The following is a 20,828-nucleotide window of genomic DNA, read 5'->3' on the forward strand; positions in this document are numbered from 1 at the left end:
CGGGTGAAAGATGAGTACCAACGGGCACGTACTGGCTCATTTGATAAGCTGAACACTGACATGCTGACATAAGCTCTGTAAAAGTGGGTATCTGTATTTGAGGCACACTTGTGGCAAAACAAACATACAAAACATATACAATATCTGGCAAGGTTAGAGTGGTTACTCGTAAAAATCTTATGTGGGCATAACCACAGAAAAATATTTACATTCCTTCAAGGTTATACAATACATAAAACATATAAAATTACATTCCCACAAGGGCAAGCAAAAACAATGCATTGGGATCAAATCCTGATATGCTGATATTAATCTGTGTATTGCATCCAATATAATGCAGCACGTGGCCGTCTCTACAGAAAATGAGCAATTTTCCTTTCAACAATATGTACACACTAGATATCATGCACAAATATTCTTCTGGAGCCATTTCAATAAGACTTCTAAAGTGTGCGTCCGTCAGTGTGTCCGTGTGTGTGTTTGAGTGTGTTCTTTTACGAGATGGGACTTAGCCTAGAGACAAAAGTTCAGCTTCATTATTTGTTATTCTAGGCTTTACCCAAAAATTCCACTGCAAGATAGAATGATAGGAACAGCTTCACCACTTTAACACTTGATCCTCCTCCAACGTTAGATGGCCCTTATTTGGACAGAGGGAGGGAAAAAAATCCCCTCTCTTTCCCCCAGCCACCCTCCTCCTCTCCTTGTGTTTTTTGGGACAAGCTGATGTCCTAAAATGGTCTGCTAAATTGTTTTGCTGTAAGATTCATAAAATTCATTTTAGCAGGAACTGTGGTTTGGACTGTGTCCCCAAATCACTCTAAGACAACTGGCATGCAGCGGCCAGCTTCTGGGAATTTGCTTGTGGTCAAAATGAAACTGTGAGCTTGAAGAAAAGAAAGTAAAAATAGTGTGCAATAACCCCTGCACATTTGAAAACAGAAGACCCCCACATCTTTAATATTTTACCATCATAGCAAATGTCTTTTCCTTGACAAAAGAAAGCCCATCTCCTTGTAATCTGTACAGATTTAAGGTTTGTAGAACAGCATGAAGTATGGAGTTTTCAAATAACCCTGCAGAGACAACACGTCGTAGAATAAAAAAATATTGGTACAAATTGTTTTCCTTAGAAGCTGTGAAACACATTAAAAAAAACTATTTTGTCAATTGGTTTTAACAGATGAGGTCAAATGTATTAGTAAGTATTTTTGTCCTTGCTGAATGAATGCAGTCCAGTGATTTCAGTCTGCGGGACTGTTCCAGCCACTGGCTCTGTCTCTTACGGTCCAGCCGCCCAATTGAGGCCGACTACAGCGATCACATGGTCTCGTACAGCAGCATCCCACTGAAGATGGTCAGCGGTTCCGAAGCGAAAGCCAGCTCGCCGCTGACGAGGTCAATGCAGACCGTGTCCCCGGTCTCCAAGGGCAGGATGATGTTGAAGACGGCCACAGCTCCGGGGATGTGCTTGGCCTCCGCCATTGGCTTCTCCAGATCTTCGGGCTGGTAGCCAGCCGAGTCCACTCTCGCAACGCCCGTGTTGGACTTGGACAGCACCGCCTCGATCTTCATGTTCTTATGGCCCGTCAGGATGCCGCTGAAGAAGTACTTCCCACTCACTGGAGCTGTGAAATAACCTGGAGGATAGACGGTGAAGACATCATTATCTGTGTCTCAGACTCCAGATTTCCTGGTTTCCCATTTACTTTGATTCAATACAAGAGTTGAATGGCGACAACGATACCAACACACCACTATTTTAAAAGTTCAGGTCATCCTATAAACACATGTTTGCAGACGGAGCCGGGATTTTGATTTCAATGCAGGGGGGGTAGAATTGTGTTTTTCACATCATTGACACAGACGGGTGGGGAAGAACTGAGCCTCTTTGTATGTTCTTCTTCTGATGTTCCCTTGTTTCAAAGATGGGTTTTTGATTGAATGCATAAAATAAAGTCTGTGGTTAACGCAAGAGATTTTAGTGTTTTGTTCTATGAGATAAAATGTATCTCTAAAATCTCTGTGAAGCTTTCACGTGTACATTAGTCTAGACTACACAACCCTGACCCCTAGTCCACAAATTTAAACCCAAGTTTTGTAAAAATAAGGTGATCCTATAAAAGAGCTCTTTTCTCACACCTGTTCACAATCCGAAGCTCACCTGTGTTGGGATCGTAGACCTCTCTTTCGTTGACAAAGACCTCGTTGAACACTATGGTTCCTGGGCTTCTCACGAGGCGGGTCAGCGCGGCGGAGAACGAAACGCGAGGCACGTGGGCATCTGACCCTGCAGGACCTGATTGAGGCGGGGGGGAGTAGGAGTTAGCATCAAGGGGAAGATCTAACAGTAAGGAGTGCTTTCATCTGCAGGTTAGAAAGAATAACTCATACCCTGTTCGCCTCTGAGACCTGAGGAGTCAGAGAAAAGAAAAAACAAATTTGAGTTAATCCTCCATCAAAGTCAATTTTGCTGTAGGGTTATATTTCCGGAATATATCATATAGTTTTATTTTACCTGGAGTTCCAGTGAGGCCCTGCTGGCCCTCTCTGCCCTGGGGTCCCACCCTCCCTTGGGGTCCCACAGGGCCCTGGGTTCCACGCTCGCCTCTCTCTCCTCTAGGGCCTGGTAGACCAGGTGGACCTGGGGCAGAAGAATGTCTAATGAAACTTCGCAGATGGGAACCAAACTAGTTTCTTTCTTAGGAGAATCATAATAACATGCTCAGAGAGCAGAGGGAGCGGAGACGTTTAACCCGGCGTTCCTTTCACCCTCATGTTTACTGGAACTCCTCTTTACGACAGATTACAGACTTTAAGAGAATGCTTCTCAGGATGACAGCCTGGGTTCTTCTCTTGTCCATCTGTCCCTCACCCTGACCCTGCCTCCCTTTCGACTGCCTGCTAACTCTTATCCACAATTCAAATCCTGTGCCCTGTGACTCACCCATGAAGTCCCCCTCTATGAAATTGTTAAAGTCCTTCACCAGGTCCACCACCGACAAGTTCAGTCTGTGTATGTCGGAGTGGACTCTCTCCAGCTGGACGTTCTGGATGTCAGCGATAAGATCTCCCTGAGACGTTACAGTGACATTGAGTCCGTTAACGCAGCTCCACAGGCCGGACACGTGTCGGTTCAGACCCTCCCTGATCCTCTCCAGGCCGTCTGAGAAGGAGTCCAGGCGTCCACACACTCCTTCCAGCTTTGAGATTCTCTTTTCTAGGCCGTCGCTGGATCGCCGGCACTCCCCGACCTCCGTCACATAGTTGCTCCTCATTATTTGGATCTCTTTGCCCACGTTGTTGAACTGAATCTTCGAGTCATCGACGTGATCCGTCAACTCCTGCTGCAAAAGGTCCACCTTGTAGAGATTGGGATACGATTTTTAATGTGTGTACTTTGGATGAGTTTCATTTGACAAAGTTCTATTAACAATGAACTTCTCTCAGTCTTTGCTCCCATTTGTTTTCTTGCGGTATTTTATTCGTGCAAAAATATGTAAACATATTATTCAAGCGTTTTCCCTAATCTCATTTTATGGGAAATTGCGAAGATAACCCTGGATTTAAAATAGGGCTGAAAGTTCTGTTTCACTGTGGACAGTGTAATATAACATAAGCACAATTACCCTCATTCTGATCATAGTATGATCTTCCTTGTATAATTCTAAGGGGCTACTTCTACTTAGTAGATCACTTGAGTACAGTGCCTCTCAATCTGGGGCTCGGAACCTACTATGGGGTTACGTAATAAATCTGAGTGGTCATGAGATATTTAACAAGGAACAATTTAGTCAGAGCTCAAGACCCAGCAGCCCTTAGTTGGCCTTCAAAAATACGTCATCCCTGCAGCTCTCTATACCTGCTTAGCATTTGTATGTTAGCATTGTCATTTTGAGCATGCTAATATTCTAGGGTGTACATTCGTCACGTTGGCATTGTAATGCTGACTTAAAGTAGCATGATACTTGGAATTCCAATTTCTTGATCAATCAATCAGGGGCTAAATACTTTTTGAGGTAAATCAGCTTCCCAGTACAAACACACACAGCTCATCATCAGCTGGGTTCATTGGGTCTTGAAATTGTAAAATGTCCAATTACTTTCCTTACTTCATTCATATAAAGGAGCCCCAGAGGGAGTGGCTGGGGGAATGTTGCTGCATTCTCTTGGGCCTGTTGTTGTAAAATACTAAACCTTTTAACTCTTCAGCTGGGCAATCAGTACTATTGACAAAACTAATGTCATGTCATCAGGATTTTTCAGGAAGATTTGGGGTTCTCCGAAACTTGAGGAGAGTTTATATACTGTGGCCAAAAGGCTGATTCTATTCAAAATTTTCCCACCAGCCTTTAATCCCTGGCAATGAGAAGGCTTCCAAACAGTACTCATTCATGAAACAATAACACTAAAGCACCGTAATCTGAACCATGACGAAAAACTGTATTACTCTGTTTAATCTGTACGAAGGCCTTGCAGACCAGATCCACTTTTTACGTTCTTAACCATCACAATAAAAGCCCTAGCAATATAAAATCTGCTTGTAATTATTTTGCAGTCTGGCGTGTCTACAGGCCGTCAGTGGCAGTAACATCGTCCTCATTATCCCACATCATCTTACCTCAGAGATGATGTTGTCCTTGGTGTTGCTCAGATCAGTCAGTGTGTTCCCATGTGTCTGTACAGTCCTCCCCAGAACCTTCAGGGTGTCATTGATGGAGCTAAATGTGACCATGACCCCGGCCAGCTCTCGTTGGATGGACGTCAGATCCTCCCCTAATCTATTGCTATGGACGCCGTGACCATCCAGCCGTTCCTTCAGTTCATTCACGTTGACCTTACACTGTGTCGTGCACTGCTCTACTTCTTCTCTGAGGCGCCCGACCTCCTCCTGAAGGTTTGAGCACACCTGAGAGCAGGCCGACTCCCCCGAGTGCATCTTTCTCCGCAGATCGGTCAGTTCGGTCTGGCACTTGTCGAGGCGACTTGTGGTGGAGTTGGCGAGGGACCGCAGGTCCTCCTCCACGCTGCCGCAAATGGAACAGTCTTTCAGATCGCGGCCCAATGTTTCGACCTCCGTGGCGATCCGGTTGAAATGCTCGCCGCTCTCCCCCGTCAGGGCAATTATCTTTTTGACATCGTCTGCTAGGTTGATGACTCTGTCCATCAGCGAGTCCCCGGACACGGACAGGTCGTTCAGCCTGGTGTTAAAATTCTGGATGTCGTCCTGGTTGGCGACGACTCTCCACTCCAGGGTTTTCACAGTGTCGTCGGTCTTGTGGCCTTTTCCGTTGGGCCCACAGGTCTCGTTGCACATGCTTGTGGTGGACGTTAGCCTTCTGTCCAGGAAGGCCGTGATGTTCTCCAGATGACTTAAACGCCGGCTGTGGTCGGTGACCGTGTCTCCGAGGACGGCCACGTCCAGCTCTAACTGGACGGTCTTGGAGCTTTGGGTGTCGAGCCGGCTGAAGACCATGTTGCGCAACTGCGTGACGTCCCTCTGGACGCTGTCCTTCAGGTTGTTCCCCGTGTTGGTGCACCTCTGCTCGGTCTTCCTCAACGTGCTGTTCACCCTCTTCTCCAGATCTCTCAGCCTGGTGTTCAACCTGTCCTCTGTCACTCGTCCCTTCCCCCCGCCCGTCCCGACCAGCTCCTTGTCCAGCCGGCCTCTCACAACGTCACACTTGTCCGCCGTGGAGGTGACTCGGACCTCCACCGAGGACAGCCTCTTCTCCAGCTCGGTGACGGTGTTACAGCAGGCCTGGGAGCGCTGTATCTCACTGCGGGAGATGTCCAGGCTCTGCCTCATGTGCTGGTCCATGGAGCTGATCAGCTTCTCCAGACCCTGGATGCGCTCCCTGTCTTGCTGCTGCTGGCGTTTCAGGTCCTCCACACCAGCCTGGAGGGAACAGGGATCATGAAGACTGGAATCCATTAGCTGGTTCCACAGTTTGTATTGATTATGTATTTAGGCATTTTAATGAAAATTAAGATTGTTTGGCTTCTTTTTACTTTTACTTTTCAACCACTGAAATTGTCTTTTGGAAGGTGTAGTAGATTATGTGCAAATGCAATGGCCCTGTCTTACTGCCTGGATGTGCCTTTTAATGCAGCAGACATCCTGAGGTGTGTCTCAGGTGTGAGTTGTAGTTTTTTTACATAGAGAGCTTCACCTGGCAGGAGGAGCAGGACAGGGACACCCTTCTCTCCAGCTCCGTCAGGATCGCCTCCTTGAGGGTGGTGAGTTGGTCCTCTCCTCCTGCCCCTCCTTTTGGGGCAGCTCCGTCCAGGTCGTTTCCCCCTCCGTTCACCAGGTGGTTGTTGATGTTGAGAAGAGTCTGGTCATGAACCTGAGCCAAATATCGAGGTAACGTTTTTAAAGAAGGCTTCCCTTTACATTTGAGCTGTAGTACAGAGATACTGCTTTACCTGTGTCCGGTTGTAGAGGTGGTCCAGCTTGGTCTGGATGCTGTTGATGGTTTCCTTCATGTGTGGCTGAGCTGAGTCAGCAGGGACAATAGCCCCATTCAGACCAGGTCTACACAGAAAAAGAGGAAGACTTCAGATTCCCTCAGGTGGACGATGCAGCAGCAGGTGAATACATTCCTTGGAATAAAACAAGCATGTGGTGTGCTGAAAACGTTGACGTACAGCCGCTGGTTAATGCCGTGGATGGTGGTCTGCATGTTGTGGAGGTCTTTGATCAGACCTCGGATCGTCTCCTCCAGCTGTCTGATCTTCTCCCCGTCACCTGGAGCCAATATGATAAAGGAAAAGTTTGAAATCTACAAAGAACAGAACCATTAGTACATCACATTACATTACATGTCATTTAGCTGACGCTTTTATCCAAAGTGACTTACAATAAGTGCATTTCGACCATAGAGATACAAACAAGTAACAAGAAAGTACAATTTCCGTCAAATAAGCAGTTTCAAAACATGTTATAGATAAGTTTAGTCTAAAGAGGTACGTATCGCCAGTCGTTACAGGCCATGGAAATACATGAGGAAGAACTTTCAATGTTGCTTTTTTAGTCATGAATATACTTCTTTGTAGAGAAAAACAAGAGACTGTTGTCAGGGCATTAAGGGAAGTGAGCATATTATATGGTATGTTCCATGTTGATCTGCTTAAAGTGGTAATTTTGCTCCTTATAATGAAGTAAACTGAGGTCCTGGTTATTGCACCTAGTGATGCTGTCCCTTTCAAGCAGAGCATTGCTCCTTTCTTCTCTGCTGTCCACCTCAACCGGCATAGCCTGGAGGCATTTTTGACCAATCCTTGGTGGTGTTTGACCCCCATGTTAAGCAGCTGTCCAGATTCAGTTTTTTCCATCGCAGAAATATCAGCAAACTGAGATCTGTTATAACAACAGCTGAATTAGAGCTGATCTTACAAGTGTTTAAGATCTGTTTAAGATTTATTATCGTAATATACTTTTCTCCTCATTCGGCATGTCTGAGACTAACTATCTGCAGGTAGTCCAGAACACAGGTTTCTGGACAAATACGGTCTCACATCACCTTCACACTTTTCACTGGCTCCTTGTAAGGTAGAGAATTTAACTTCTCACATACACAGCAACCTACGACCCGAGTCCTGCATATGAGGCTGACTTACTTCTCCCTTCTGTCCAGCATGGTGAGATCTACTGTCTGCCCCCCTCACTTTTGAGCAGGTAGCTGAAAAGCTTTGGACGGCCTTCCTGCGCCCTCACTATGACACACCTGCTTACACTGGCGTTTGGGTCATTTAATGCTCCATGGCCTGCTGTTAAATTTTTAACAATGTTTAATTGAACGCTTAGTTCATGTCCAATACAGTCTGTTAATGTACAAATGTCAGCTGTCTATTACGGAATCTTACAGACACAAACCACACTGATGGCATAAAGAGGAGTTAAAGCCCCGTTATTATTGGACATGGCTACAATCCGAAAGCCGAAGGTGTTTTGGGTGCTCGCTCCTTTAGCTTGACGCACGCTCCTGATCTTGAATCTACAATCGATTGTTCTACCTTAGTGTCCCGGATGTTGGTGTCTCACGGCTGAATCTTTTGGGCTGAATATTGTAACCATTATTTTTTTTGCGGCTGAATATTTTAACAGTGACTTTTTTTTGGTTGAATTTTTTGCAGTATTTTAATGTTGAAAAACAATCAGATACATTATTTCAATGCATAAATATTAAGTGCTAGAAATTCAATCACCTTTTTATTTCAACCCCCGATGACACAGATTTACTTCCATACAGTTTTCACTGAATGAATGGCTGTGACAACATTGGACTTAGGAAGATATGATTCTCACCGTCTGGGCCTCCTCTCTGCCCGACGCCTGTGTTGAAGCCGGTCTGAGGGACCCGGGGGCGCCCCGCGCTGGTCTGGGTGTTGCTGGTTCCCTTCGGCACATCCTGACAGTCTTCTCCGGAGTAACCGTGGCAACACTTCCACTCCATTTCTGTCACCATCTTGTAAGCAACCTTATACCTGGGCCTTCTGTACGTCCGGTAGCTGAGGGCAGAAACAGAAATGTCTTATAGAGTTTTTCCTTTTTCTGAATTGATAAGAAAACTAAGGCTTTGCTGGTATGACTGGTCCGACGACAACTCTGGTCCAAATTGAAAAATTTCTTCTACAGCAGGATGGATTAACTGTATACATAAATGTATGATGCCAACTGGTTGAATCCTAAGTGCTCGTTGGGCTGCCCCATTGAGGTCGATTAGTGGACTAATGGGTTGTTTTCTGTTAGCCAACTAAGATTTGATTATTTAAAAATTAGCTTTTCATACTCAAAGTTAAACATTGTATTTCCCTTGGTCCATGAGCCAGTTCCTGCATATATACATACTTTCCTGTGTTGAACAAAGAAGGGTTCCTGGTAGACCTAATACACCATTAGTATTTAACCATTATCATTGGTTATGATTTGGCTTTAAGGCATGTGCAAAATGCAGCCTCATGAAGCTGCTAACTGAACTGATGATTCACACTCTTCATACTCTAGAGTTATTTGGGACATGAACAAAGCTGTCTTCAGTCAGATTGACATTGAAACTTTGTAGCGTGGTACTGATAACCTAGTCGAGGGCTCGTAGCGGTCCCTGAACCATCCATTGGACACCACTGCTCCTCACTGCGGATGCATTAAAAGCTTCACATCGTCTACTGATGATGGATTTGAATAAGAGCTGATTGTAAACTACACAACTCCCTTTCTCCAGAACTGCATTAAGCCAGTACTAGATCTTCTAAGTATGCTGCTCATGGACATCTGAAACAATGTGACGTCTTTATTTGCATAGTTTAATCATTAATGCTTCCTTTCGCCCCGCGACTGAAGAGACTCCTTGTTACAGTAACAAGACAATTAATAGAGCACGATTGGCCAGAAGTCTCACTAAAGATTTACAGGAGCCTGAAGAATTCAAAGGCCTCCCCTTCCCCTGCTCTCCTCCATGCCAACCCACAAACATCGCTCCAGGTATCGAGGGCGACTTTTTCAATGCCACTTATTTGATGCTTCATCTTCCAGCTCTTTGGTCTGGGATCGTGAGAAAAAGTAATCTTGAGAGAGGAAAACAGGGCAGGAGGAGTCGTAACGAGAAAGAGGGAGAAGAAGAGGTTGTTTTTACAGGCTGTTAGAACAGACTGCGGTGCTTGGAACCCCTGTCGGCTCCATTCCTGGCATAGCCCCGGTTTAGGGATCAGGCAGCCGGGTGGTGCTTAGCCGTCAGGGGCGCTTGATTCACGTTGTCCATCATTCAACTACTTTTTTTTTTTTAGATTGTTCCATCCGTCACATCTTCAGTAAATGCACACCGATATCTGTAACATTGGATGTCCAGGAGAAGAGCTCCACAGAATCCACAGACAAGAAAGACGGAGTGGACAGAGGACACAAACGTCTGCGGAGCCGAGAGCAGGACGTTGGAGGAGCAGGAGAGAATGCAGATTAGATTCCAGGCATCACCAGAGAGGGTAGATACTCACGCAACTCGGGGACATTGGCCCCAGGTACAGCGCTGATAGTCCGGTTTGACGTACGTCTCCACTCCGTCCTCCATCACACAGCTCACAGTGCGTGTCACCACGTAAGCGCACCAGTTCCTGAGAAAGCACACGCAGAAGGAAATGACTTCGGGCATGGACTCAAAAGTCTCACACTCTGTAAACACTTTTTGTCTGCAAGATAAATATTAATAATCTAAAGTCTGGACAGTTGTTTGAGTTTCAAGATCAATATCTCAAACCCAAGGAACTGATTATTATTTGTATGCAACATTCAAGTGAAATTGTACCCTGGTGAAAAGACCCGATCGGTTCAGGATAACTGCATGTTTTTAACAATAGCTGCCATTGTAACTCCCAGCAAGCAATCCACACACACACACACACACACACACACACACACACACACACACACACACACACACACACACACACACACACACACACACTGTGTCCATGTGAAATACTACCATTGGTTATATCTATTTCTTACTTGAAAAAAGGCTACAATTAATCATTCATATTAAAGTTAATATATTGTTTAGAACTCATGGATGAACCCTTAAACAGGCTTCAATCCAAAAGGTTCAACTCTAAAGCAGGTTACCTACTGGGGGTCCTGGACAATAAACAAGATGAAAGGGCGGAAAACTCTCCCGCATATTTAGCATTGAAACCATTTATACAATAATTACTTGAGAAACACTTGTTCAATCAAAGGATTGAATGGATTTATGCAGGAAAACAGCATCCCCTTGACCGTAGGCAGTGTAGGCTCTTATTCTGAAAGGTATGAACACATGACATAGAGCTGGTCTCCGTGGCCTTGGTCAATGATTAAACAGTTAGTAAAGTTCGAGTTCGCGGTTCAGACGACAAACAGGCAACAACCTCTGTTTTTCACTCCACTGACCATCGGAGGGCGACTCCTCTGGCTTTGTGCTGGCATGCCACAAACTAGCACTAACAGACCAGGTCTACTTCTCATGAACTCATGAACACTGTTACTAAAGAGCATCCGTGGTGCTGCATACTATTATTTGTCATATTATATTATACTGGTATCTGTCTTGCATGTCTTGTTTGACTCCTTTATTTGCAAACAAATAAAATCTGAAAAATTGTTCAAAAACACATCGCACAAAATAATTGCACAACAAAACAAAACAAAAAACCTAAAAGGAGCTTTACTCTAATTCAGATACTCTTGGATTCAGTGATTTCAATCCCGAGCCGTGTTTTTCCGTCCACTTGACGAGCATAAGTAGAATATTCACTCAAGTACTCATTCCCTCTACATCCATCTCCCGAGGGGACTATCTTGTTCACGGCTCCTAAATGCTCCACCAAATGTCCTCCAGCTCAAAGGGAGACAAACACACTCCCTCTGTCCGCCTGCATGTGACTCAATTTGTCCTCGTGCCCTGGACCTCCCATGACCCTCAGATCTGTCTGTTGATATTGCAGATGTGTTGAAGACACAGATGTCCTTCAGACGCTTTCCATCATCATTGTCAAATTACCTGGAATCCCAATCCTTGATGGTCATTATGGCCAATTAGTGTGTCTGAGACCTGTGGGAGCAGAGCTATGAAGGGTTTACAGATGAAAGTCGGGCGCATGAGGAGATCCTACATGCTCTCTTTGTCTGTCTGCAGCTCTCCTTCTCATTTAATTTCTATTTTTAAGGCTCCTCCATGTGCACGTCTCCCGATCTCATCCTTTTTCTTACTCTTGGCGTCTCTTCCGTCCCCACCTGCGTCCCTCCCTGTCCCTCTCTGTTTCACATCTCCTTTCTCGCCCTCTCCACTTGTCCCCCCCCACCCGTGTGACTTCACCTCTCCTCGCTAAGACACGATCCTCCCCTTCATTCCAGAGCCGGTCTGACTGACACAAAGAGTTTATCGTGTTTCGGTCCTCCCTGCACCTTGTGACCTCCTGTTCCTGCTCTGTACGTGAGAAAGTGGACAGGACTAAACTATCTAACACTTAGAACATCTCAGGGATTTCTGCCCCCACCCAAATACAATCAAGGTGATAACAGCAATGAATAATTATAACTGACAATGTCACTGCCAATAAAAAACAGTGGACATGTGGAAGATTATCAGGCCAATGAGGCCACTGGAGAGATATGAAGGTTAGGATCAGTTTCTTGGTACAGCCCACACACAAAGTGCAATATAACAGTGAGCATTATGATCCACTGGTCGACGAAGAGTAAAAGAAGACAAAAAGTAAAAGAAGATGAAGAGTAGAAGAAGACGAAGAGTAGAAGAGTAGAGGAAGAGGACGAAAGGAAAAGAGTAAAAGAAGAAAAAGCAGAAGAAGATGAAGGGTAGAAGAGTAAAAGAAGTCAAGGAGTGGAAGAAGATGAGGAGGAGAAGAGTAAAAGAAGAAGACGCTCAGAGCGTGTCAACTCTCAACTCAACTCAACTTTATTTATAAAGCACTTTCAAAACCACAAGTGGAACCAAAGTGCTGTACAGAAAGAAAAACAAACAGTAAAAAAAGAAACAGTAAAAAAACACACAAAATAAAAACAAAGAATTAATACAAAACATATGATATACAAACCTTACAAAGCATTATCAAATGCTAAAGAAAACAAGTAGGTTTTAAGTGCACTCTGAAAGACGCCCAAGAAAGGACAGGTTTTTACAGACATAGGAAGGTCATTCCAAAGCCTAGGAGCTGCAGCAGAAAAGTAATCATCTAAACTAAAAAGTCCTATCCTTCAAGTATGAAGAGAACCATTTCAGGGCTAAGCCCTGAATGCCAACTTGATCCCTAAGACGATTGATGATAATGTTATGGTCAACTGTCAACTGTGTCTCTCATTGTAATTCGTTGCATTCGATGCGCCATGTCCGATGACAGCTACACTCCAGCCGTGCAGCAGTGCAGGCCTGCAGTGATGTTTACAGTATGCCACATTGCAGGGAGCTGATTAGAAGTGACATCTGATATGTTCCACACAGCCTTGTGTAGCCACGCGCTGAGCAGCATTACATTCTCCTTTTGCAGTGATGATGCATATAATGCTTCTATCAGACCTTGGACGGCCCACTGGGTGATCTGTAGCTCTGCACTGTGTATGTTAGACTGGAAGCAACATCTCCATCACTTGGACCGACTCGGGAGAGATGCACAACATACGAAAGCACGGATGAATCACAACGTCTGGGTCGCGGGGTGGAGTGTTGCCGCTCTCCTCCCCCGACACGCTGCCTCGCTGGGGCCCAGACGAAGCACAGCGATGGAGGCTTCCCTCTCTGATGGGGAACGTGCTCTGTGTAAACAAACCCAAGCATCTCCTTCTCTTTTATTGCCACTGAGCACACATGTGGACACATGCACATGCGGTGTAGGCAAAGAAACTCAACCCCCCTCCCCCACTACGCCATGGCTCTGTTTCCATCCCTCCGTCCCCAGCTTCGCCCTCCGTCACACTGCTCTTTTATATTTGTTTCTGGATGACTGAATGGTTGAGAGAGTGTGGTGGTGCTTGTAGCCAGATGCCCTTTACACAGAAGCAAAGTACACTACATTTTCTCAGGTTCCAGCTCAAAACCATTGGCCTCTCCTCCTCTCCACCTCCTTCTTTCCCCCCCCCCCTCTCTTCTTTCCCTCTTTAGAGAGAATTCCGTCAAGCATTCCGAAAAGTAATGATATGAACTCCAATTCATCCAGATGGCTGCAGAGGAATTCTTCAGATGAAAATCCACAAAAAAGACAAAAAAACTTAAGCGTAAAAAACCACGAGAGGCACGCACACACACACACACATTTCATTTAAAAGACACCCTAGACACCCTAGACAAGGGACTCACACAGCTAGACAAGGTCACTCAGACATGTATATACAGACCCAGGCACAGATATGTCTAAACTGTGCATTTCTCTCCACTGGGGTGTGAGAATGACAGGATTCAGCATGGTCTTCCATTCAATGAGAAGCTAATATCCCTATTTCCTCTACTATCAGCACCAGAGGAAAAAGACTGCACACAAACCGACCACTTCCTGCACGTTCCAGTAAATGTTAACAACGACAATATGTATTGAAGATTGTTTATCAGGCCAGCAGCAGATAAAAACGGAAATGTACAACAAGAGTACAATGCTCTTTGTCAAATGTTCCATGAACCTCCTTGAACCTCCATGAACCTCCAACCTCAGGCTGTGCAACCAGACTCTGTCCAAAGCTACAGGATTTTGAATTCTAGAGAGATTAGATGTTGTAAACTGTGTGAGAAGAAAAGAGATCTGGTTGGTTTGGCAAGTCCACATCTGCTCAACTCGAGTGCACTCATCAGTGGAACAGAGTCTGTGGTGAATCAAGTGAAACCAAATACAGCGGTTTTGAACTATGAAGCAAAGGAATCTGTCTGTCTGTGTGTGTGTGCGTGTGTCTGTCTGTGTGTCCTTCCTATATCTCAAACCCAGTTCTTCTGATCCGCTTTACACTGGGTGTGACAGTAAAATTTGACGCACTTCCAGGGGCCAAACTATCAACCCATTGTGAATTTGCACCGCACTCATTTAAAAAACAAAAACTCCACATTGCACCTTTAAACCAGGTGCTCATCTCTGGTTCTGCCGAGTGAGGCTAATGTCCCTCCGGGGACAACTTCTCTGGGTGTATAGGAGTAAATTACTTTATTTCTCTCTTGATTTGTTCCCTCAGTAAACATCGGTTTATGGTGTCACTCTCCAGTTTAAAGTCACAGCTTGATATTCACTTTGTAAATGACGATCCATTTAGAGTCAAAGAGGCCATAAAGCAGGGGATGCTTTAGAGTGGGCTTACTATGATTGACAGGTCTCTATCAGAGAAGTATTTAGGGTCACAATGTCACTCCTCCGCAGTCCAAGTATGGTCACTTCCATTCATTGTTTGCCAAAGGTCAAGATGTTGACTGACAAACGTAACATTTTAAAACTGCAGTCCATCAACCAATGGGTGACTTCCCAGTGAATCTGATCACTTCTTATTTACAGTCTCATCCCTGACGATTAGTAGGCCACTTAGCCTAATTATTCAACCAAAACTATCAACATACAAGCAGAAAGTCAGAGGCAACGTAAAAAAGCTCTCTTCTTTCTTGCTTTGATTGGCTGCCTCGGTCAAAGATGGTTGAAGGAATCCATGCCCTGTATTGAAAAGTTCTTAATATTTTGACTTTTTACCGTACTACCGAGTGACCGGACCACAACGTTAGCAAAGCAGACACTTTCATTGAGATCCTTTCCAGATCCTTTATTTGTATTTACAGAGCAGTAACTCAGCGTGATTGGGACTCCTGTCCGAGCATCAATTAATTTGCCAGTAATTGTCACTGCCTTAAACAACAGCCCACGGCAGCCTCCTCCCCGGAGGAGCATTGTGGGTAAAAACTAGGAACAAATATTGACCAAAGGGACGGAGAGAGTAAGTGGGAGGAAGAAGGAATGAAAGAAAGGGGTGAAAACGGGGGGAGCGCAGGTTTTACCACTCAAACAAAGAAAGCACTTGGCGGCACCTTTTGTTGAGGGATCTGTCATTTAACTTCAAGGGAAGGCTTTCGACAGCGGCCTGAATGAGCGGATGGAGAGGGGGCGTGCCCCGGCGTTTGAACTGCGGCCCCAAAGGTCAAGCCCCTCCTCCAACGTCCTTGAAAAGGTAAACCCCCGTCCAGTGCACGGACGACCACGTTCACACTGGAGTGAACTCGCTCACGCTTGAAACTCCAACAAACAAACACAAGGACACGCACATTCCTCCGGTCTCACGCACACCTTTTGGACTGGATCCAGCATGTGGGGACAGCGTGACTGTGTAAACCTCTCTCTGGTTGTTTAGCCCGGCGCTCATGAAGACATACAGAGCTTGTCCACGATATGGACATTTGCTGTAGTGATATAGCTCAGGTACCCTGGAAGGCTATTTGTGGTACATGTGGATTTGAACCATTTATGGAGGCATGAGCTTTTTGAGACATACGTCTCCATACCTTAAAGCTTCGCTTGCCAAACATAGGCTACACTATTTATGCAGGTAGAACTTTAGTTTGACTGCTCTGAGGTATAAAACAGACATTAAATGTCTCTCCATATGTTCCTTGAGTACAGAGGATGTTAACAAGTTCCGTCGCTCTGGTGACGATGGGGAGAGTACTGGGACGGGATCCAAACCTCTCCAGCATCATGTTAGTTCATTTAAACAAGGTGAACAAGGCTTTCTTAAATGAAATGAATGCTGGGAACTTTGGTGATTTACTTACAATGGTGGTGACTGGAAAAGATCCCATTTCCCACGATTGCATTACCATATTTAATGAGATTTGTTGTATTCCGCTGATTAGCAGTAACCCGTCTCAGATGAAGTGGGTTTAAGTTTCCTGAGGAGAGGAGAATCTTTGAGGAGAAGAGAGGAGAATTTGCATTCTTTGGTGTTCTATTGCAACTTTTTACCATATTTCACTGCATTCTGGGATATATATATATAGACCCTTGTACTGCTCCTGAACCTCTGGGGGTCAATAGTGTTCCCCAGAGGCCATTATTAAAAGAAACCTGGTGGCAATTACTTTCCCTCTGCGCCCAGGTTGCCTTTTAATTATTTAGATGCTCTACCACCATTAGAGAACTTGGCCTACTGATGTTAAATCTATTCCAGAAGTTTTTTATAACCTCCTATGTTTCACCAACAAAAGAAGAAGCTTGAACTAACGCTGCATTCCCGCCGGCGACACAAAGCTACAAACTGGCATCCAAATCTGATATTCTCCTCCAGTGCAGTGTCCAAAGAGCAGCAACATGTAGGATTGACACAATGTGTGAGCCCATAACCATATGGACAGACAATCATATTATGTTAACGCCTCAAATTTGCAGTCCTAAGTGATTGTTTGCCATATAATTTAAGAAGTTCATCCTACTTGAAAGGCTTGCCCCCCCATTTTTAGTGAGGTCTGACTCACCACACTCCTTTATGATTTTCTCACAAAGAAGAACACTTGAGTCCCAGTTATATTTAGAGCATATTTGACTCTAAATGGACCATAATTTACTAAATGAACATCATGCTATATTGAAGAAGACTGAAACAAGAAAATGAGACTATAAACTTGTGTTTACAAAGTTTACTGAGGGAAAGAATCAAAAGAAGTAGAGTGATTTTTTCATCTTCTACTTCTATAGGACCAGGAGTCACCCCCTGGTGGACAGTAGGGATGATGCAGGTATAGGGCACTGTATCTCTTTCCCTCTCTCCAGCTGGTGGGTGAGTATGGAGCCCTGTGCCCCCTTCTCACATGTACATATACATGGATTGATTTGGTTTTCATTCGTTGTTTCGGTCACTTAGATACTGCCCCCACAAAGGCGTTGATGAAGTTGAATTCAGGGCTCTGTGCAGACCATTAAAATTGTTCCACACCAAACTAGGGAAATCATTTCAGTTTGGGCCTGGCTTTGTGCACAGGGACATACCAACGCCTTGCCTAAACTGCCACCACAAACTTGGAAGGACACTAGTATTTGAGATTAGGCCATACCACAAAGAACTCATTCATAGATTTAAGCCCGGGCTCAAGTCCCAAAACCTGAACTTGGCTTCATCACATGCACTCTCATTGGCCACCCTCAGGCTAATGGCTCTCAGGATTTTCTTGAAAAATCCACTATGACGTAGATGACGCGCTAGCTCAGACATTTTTGGCAGGAGATGTTGGACAGCCTTCTCCTTCAGTCCCGCCTGAGACCCCTGTATGGAGGCCTTAAGTTCATCCGACCGCCTTTGTCGCGTATGGAGTACCTCACACATCTGTCAAAACAGATCAATGGAGTTCAAACAGTTGTCAAAAGGTCAAACCGTCCACGGGCCAGCGCACCCCCACCCCCATCACGTTGTGTGTGGTTTGTATGTGTCTGTGTGTACAGGAAAGCCACGCTCCATCACAGCCTGCCGGCTCAAGGAAAGGAGGACGGCCTTTGAGGACCCGGGCCGGTCTTTTCTTGTGCTTTCAGTCGGTCCTCCCCTCCTTTTCTTGCTCTTTCGTCCTCTCTTGTTACGCCTGCTTGGTTAGATTTTCTTTTGTCCCACTCCACTTGTCACTTATCTCACTCTTTTTCTCTCTGTCTTTCCGCCCTCATAATCAACTATCCCTCCTTCCATGGTGCCCTCTTTCACCCTTTCCCACTAGCCAACGGTATGTCTCCATCACCAAAGAGGGCCACCATTCATGTCTCCCCACTGTGTCCACTGTGACACTCAACTGCCAGAAGCCCCGGCCTGCCTCTCTTACACACATCACATGCGTTCACTCAGAGGCCCAATGACATACTACTATCACACTAAGGGCGATGCAGCAGCATAATACATATATACATGTACCGGCCCACTGACAGTTTAACAGCCAACCGCGATCTACAGGCGACTGTCAATCAAGAGTCTGTGAGATCTGAAGATTTACTCACTGTGCCAGCAGTCAGAATCGCTCCATTCAAACTCCAAGATGACGTGCCAATCAGTCTTCTGGATTGAGTATTCCTGTGAGGTGTCACTACCCCCTCCCCTCCCAGTGGGGCCATTCACCTTTCCTTAAAGTGAGGCATGCAGTTTGCCAAAATGATGAATTTCTCTACGAACGAGAAACTCTGGGCCCCCAAAAAACACTGTTCTCTTGGGACAATAAATCTCTGCCCCCCCCCCCCTCCCCCACCACTCTGCATTAACACACACAAGGGAGGGGCCCAGTGGAAGAGATCTAATCACTGAGAAGACATTTCTTCTGAAAATAAGAATGAATTAAACATTTGTGCTTCTGAAATTGGAAGATATTTCCACCTCATGGTCTCAGGAGGACACTTTAATGAGCAAATTAAAGAGAGGCTTTTTGGGAGGTGTTATTTTATTTTTACTGATGTATATTATAGAAGAGAGATTATTATTTTAAATTTGTTTTATTGTAGGGAATCCGGGTGGCTAAAAAGTTTGATTTTGATTTTGCGATTAATCAATGAATTGTTTAAAAGAAGAATTATCCAGTGGACCATTTAAACCGCCTGCAGTCCAAACACACATGTTTCCGTTATAATCATATAAGTCATAAGCCAGATTCGTTCAGTGGTTACATCGTGCTCTGAGGAATCCGACGTTCCTTCTAGCAATGCGCGTTAACGTGACCCCCCCCCCCGAAGGTCCCCGTCCATCTGGTCCTACCGGTGTCTGCTGGCCGCTCTTTGCCCGCTATGAGCACCGGACTCCGGGTACCCGAGAGCCCAACCACCCCGGGCCAACGAGGCGCAGGCGAGCAGGTACAGAGCCGTCTCCATCCTCGCGTCCGGTCGCGCAGCTGCAAAGCGCCGATGTCGCGGTTCCCGTGTGAGGTTTCAGTGATGCGCCGCCGGTGCGTAAAGACGCGGAGCCATGACCTCACGGGACGAAGTGCTGCTCGGGGCTTCAGCCGGAGAGGTTCCACAGAGCTCCAACAGAGGGTCTCTCTCTCCCTCTCTCTCTGCCTCTCTCTCTCTCTCTCTCTGCCTCTCTGCCTCTCTCTCTCTCTCTCTCTGCCTCTCTACCTCCCTTCTACTTTAACTGCGTTGCTGGTATTCTAAGGAAGGCCCACGACCATGCCAAAAGAAATTTAAAACTAAAGCCTAATGAAGTGGAGTCCAAAAGAAAGTCTCCACAAAACTTAAACCACCCTAAAATTACCTTCAAAAACAAGTAGAACTTGTCAAGTTACCATTCGAGATGTTGTAGATTTATTGGCCATTGCTGCCTACACAATGAAGTTGGGATTTGGGAAATTGTTGATTTGATATGACTGATGTTAAAGGGGACACTGAGCACTGAGGCTAAGAACGTGGAAAGCTACAGTGGGTTACGCAACGCGGGAAACTCACGGACACGAAAGCCTAACAATGGAAAAAGGATGATATGAACAAACTGTGACGTGTGAAGTACGGCGAGGAAACAGGAAACAATACATCACTTGATGGCCAACACTATCTGAAAACGTCAGTGAACACGCTCTCAGAAGACTTTTGTGTTCCATGTAATGTATTGAAGTCCACTTTTCCCTTTTTCCATCCATATTCAATTCAATTCAATTCAATTCATTTTATTTTGTATAGCCCAAAATCGCAAATTACAAATTTGCCTCAGAGGGCTTTACAGTCTGTACACATGCAACATCCTCTGTCCCGAAACCCTCACATCGGCACAGGAAAAACTCCCCAAAATATGAAAAAACCCTTCAATGGGGAAAAAAGAGAAGAAACCTTAGGGAGAACGTCAGAGGAGGATCCCTCTCCCGGGATGGACAGACTGCAATGGATGTCATCTGTACAGAATCAAAAATGTAAAAGATGTACAATACATTCAATTTCTCTAACAGAAATGATACAAGTAATCGCAAGTAGCAGAAGAGGTGTACGGCAGGACCACTGCAGGGACAACCACCATCAGGTAGAACCACCATCCACAGAGGCTTCTGTGGGGAGGGAGAGCAGAAAGATTTTTTTGATGACAGTAATATGAATCATATTTAAAGTAATGATGATGGCAGCAGCAGGTGTCAGCAGAGCCATGCCAGCAGTCAGAACCGGGGTCTGCACGAAACTATGATCCACGGAGACCTGCTTGGCGAGAAAGCACAAAGAACTCCGGAAAGAAGCTGAATTAGTGATTTACATTAATAAAACATGGATGATTGTGGGAGGAGAGAGTGAGAGTGTGAGAGTGAGAGAGGGGCTCGGTGTGTCCTAAGAAGTCCCCCGGCAGTCTAAGCCTAGAGCAGCTTAACTAAGGGCAGGTCCAGGCT

The 20,828-nt window shown here is 45.3% G+C and overlaps 1 protein-coding gene across 1 annotated transcript; it reads right to left on the minus strand.

Moving 5' to 3' along the window:
- Positions 1-78: 78 nt before the first annotated feature.
- emilin1a (elastin microfibril interfacer 1a) lies at positions 79-19,563 on the minus strand. Its single transcript, XM_037449509.2, has 12 exons — positions 19,223-19,563; positions 9,997-10,113; positions 8,312-8,514; positions 6,652-6,751; positions 6,430-6,538; positions 6,174-6,350; positions 4,622-5,899; positions 2,948-3,362; positions 2,519-2,644; positions 2,395-2,412; positions 2,165-2,299; positions 79-1,640 (listed from the first exon to the last, which is right to left on the minus strand). Exons 1-12 carry the CDS (start codon positions 19,333-19,335, stop codon positions 1,321-1,323), a joined length of 3,111 nt encoding a protein of 1,036 aa, XP_037305406.2. The 5' UTR covers positions 19,336-19,563; the 3' UTR covers positions 79-1,320.
- Between the last annotated feature and the right edge of the window lie 1,265 nt (positions 19,564-20,828).

This window comes from Pungitius pungitius, chromosome 20 (assembly GCF_949316345.1).
Source record: "Pungitius pungitius chromosome 20, fPunPun2.1, whole genome shotgun sequence".
Lineage (NCBI taxonomy): Eukaryota > Metazoa > Chordata > Actinopteri > Perciformes > Gasterosteidae > Pungitius > Pungitius pungitius.

What these genes read in the sequence shown, in the direction of transcription:
- emilin1a (XM_037449509.2), bottom strand. Translation starts at nt 19,335, where the DNA reads ATGGAGACGGCTCTGTACCTGCTCGCCTGCGCCTCGTTGGCCCGGGGT. An exon ending in ACCTCTACAACCGGACACAG is followed by an intron (nt 6,351 to 6,429) that starts GTAAAGCAGTAT and finishes TATTTGGCTCAG; the next exon opens with GTTCATGACCAGACTCTTCT. An exon ending in TGTCCTGCTCCTCCTGCCAG is followed by an intron (nt 5,900 to 6,173) that starts GTGAAGCTCTCT and finishes TGTTCCCTCCAG; the next exon opens with GCTGGTGTGGAGGACCTGAA.